Here is a 2,412-nt window from a genome sequence, read left to right on the forward strand (position 1 = left end):
TTATGGTTTCAAATATATTATTTATAAAATAAAATTACCATGATATTATAGGTATGGGGCCCACTTCTAGATGTTTTGTCATTGAATATTCAGTACAGGGAATAATGGCCAGCACATCCCCTTGTAGAGGTAGATTCATTGGGTGCATTGACTAGACACATCCCTTGGGGCATAAGGAGATATATTTCTCATAAGGAGATGTATCTCTCCTTAGGGGATGTATACTTATGAATAGTCATTATTGCCACACCATTTAGAAATCTATAAATTCCTCCATGGTCTTATAAGTGAGGCTAAGGCAATTTGCACACCCAGTCTGGCTGAACGGGAGCAAACTTATCACTTGTAAACGAATTATCAAAGGTTATCTTGTACACTTCAAGTTTTATTTATATTCTTGAAGATGAAATGTACGCTCTCTTTATTCTTCTTATTTCAATTCTATGATAAATGTATGGTTTTCATGATAATAGAATTATGGAGGATTTAATATCTATTTCTATGATATTTATTTTATTATTATTAGACATCAAGTCTAACAAAACCTCTCCGGATCGACCATAAAGGACTAGAACGAGATCCGGAGTTCAGTAGCTTACTCTAGTGGGAACAAGCCATATGGATTTTGCCATCTTCAGCCCCGATCTGGTGGATTGGTCAGGGCATGAAAGACGAAGATCAGCCCGAACGGCTGCCCCGCAGGCGGTTCAAGAAGAGGGAAGATCCAGTAGGGACAGAGATGAGAGAAGATGAAATTCCTTGAATAATACAAAAATGAGATGAGAGAGATGATACGGATTTGGGCGAGTCGAATTCATAACGCAAGTGTGCCATCCAGTAGACGAAGTTGACATGTTAGACACGAGAAGGCACCAAAAGTCCCCGTAACTGGCAGGGACTGTCTCAGAAAAAGAGAGCAGTGCTTGTAGAGAGAGCTGATGGGGACACCAGTCGATTTCGTAAGATGGATAAAAAGCTGTCCAGGTGTTGTTGGCCTTTTTAACTTCAATTCTTGGGAACAAGGGAAAGCACCCCGAAAGTGGAAAATGTAGGGAAACTCGTGTCCAGAAACGCTCCAGTCAAATGTTGGTCCAACTTTAGGACGTCAGGCTTGCCAGCATGAGCCAACTCAACCTTCTTTATACAGCCTGGGATCGGCTCACGATGCCGTGTTCGCGTACAAACCGGATAAGAGACACTCGCTCCCGGTCCCACCCTCTTTCTTCTTTATAAATCCCCCTTTCTCTTTCCAAATCCCCAAATCGAACTTCACACACTGCTAAGCCTTCAGGTGTCCAACTTTTCTCGAAGGGAAAATGGAAAAGGAAATCTTCGGGAGCAGCGACGACGGCGCTTACCTGCGATCAGCGAATCCTACCTCGCCCTCCGTTAGCAGCCCCGACGAGGACGGGCATACTCTCAGATTGGCTTCCGATTGTCCCAAGAAGCGCGCCGGACGGAAGAAGTTCCGGGAGACTCGACACCCGGTCTATCGCGGCGTTAGGCGCCGGAATGGCGGGAAATGGGTTTGCGAAGTCCGGGAACCTAATACGAAGAAGAGGATTTGGCTGGGGACGCATCCAACGCCTGAGATGGCAGCGCGAGCGGCCGACGTCGCCGCCATGGCATTCCGTGGTCGATCCGCTTGCCTCAATTTCGCGGACTCAGCATGGCTTCTGCCGATTCCTGATACCAGCGATGCAGTGGACATAAGGAGGGCTGCTACGGAGGCGGCGGAGATGTTCCGGGCGGTAGAAGAAGCAGAGAGCATGTCGGAAAGTGATGGTTCGCCGGAGAGTTTGACACAGTCGCCGGAGTTCGAGGATTGCACGGAGATGGAGCAAGCCGTGTTTAGCTTGCCGATGTCGCTGGAGAGTATAGATGAGTTCTTGCTCTTTTCCCGGTCTCAGCCACTGTGTTTTGAGAGTGGATTCCACTGGGACGACCAGCTCGACTGCAATCTTGACATGTCGCTTTGGAATTTCACCTTTTGACCCGGGACGCTCGATCTTTGCTTGCTCTTTGTAAATACTATATATAATGTTGTTGTAGTTAATCCAAATTTTCAAATATTAAAAGCCCTTTCCGTCATTCCCCTAGCTTGATTCTTGACTGCTCTAAGGCGATAAAAAAACACGGATGCGTCAGTCGTCAAACCGACCGATCTCGAATCCAACTACCAACAGACAAAACCGTGAACTCTCTCTCCTCTGGTGACTGCCGTTTTTCAATAGATAATCTTTACAAGGCCAATGACGGTGCCGCCGGATCGACAAAAGTTGAAAGATTGAAGTCGAGTCAGACAATATAAAAAGCAGTAGACAGATGTCTGTGGGAATGTCAATTTTTGCTTATAACAAAAAAGGCAAATGTACTTGCATGTACTGATTGATTTATGCTTCAAGTGCCTTT

At 45.9% G+C, this 2,412-nt stretch overlaps 1 protein-coding gene across 1 annotated transcript; it reads left to right on the forward strand.

Annotated features, from left to right (window-relative positions):
* The first annotated feature begins 1,296 nt into the window (after nucleotides 1-1,296).
* On the forward strand, nucleotides 1,297-2,073 carry LOC137934404 (dehydration-responsive element-binding protein 1E-like). The gene has a single exon (XM_068778704.1). It carries the CDS (start codon nucleotides 1,317-1,319, stop codon nucleotides 1,992-1,994), a length of 678 nt encoding a protein of 225 aa, XP_068634805.1. The 5' UTR covers nucleotides 1,297-1,316; the 3' UTR covers nucleotides 1,995-2,073.
* The last annotated feature ends 339 nt before the right edge of the window (nucleotides 2,074-2,412 follow it).

The sequence above is a fragment of the Aristolochia californica genome, unplaced genomic scaffold, assembly GCF_029961685.1.
Source record: "Aristolochia californica isolate CCGP_79_NKW_82.1479 unplaced genomic scaffold, dmAriCali1.0.hap1 SCAF_6, whole genome shotgun sequence".
Lineage (NCBI taxonomy): Eukaryota > Viridiplantae > Streptophyta > Magnoliopsida > Piperales > Aristolochiaceae > Aristolochia > Aristolochia californica.

Excerpts from the sequence above, each read along its gene's own strand:
- LOC137934404 (XM_068778704.1), top strand. The coding sequence starts at position 1,317 with ATGGAAAAGGAAATCTTCGGGAGCAGCGACGACGGCGCTTACCTGCGA.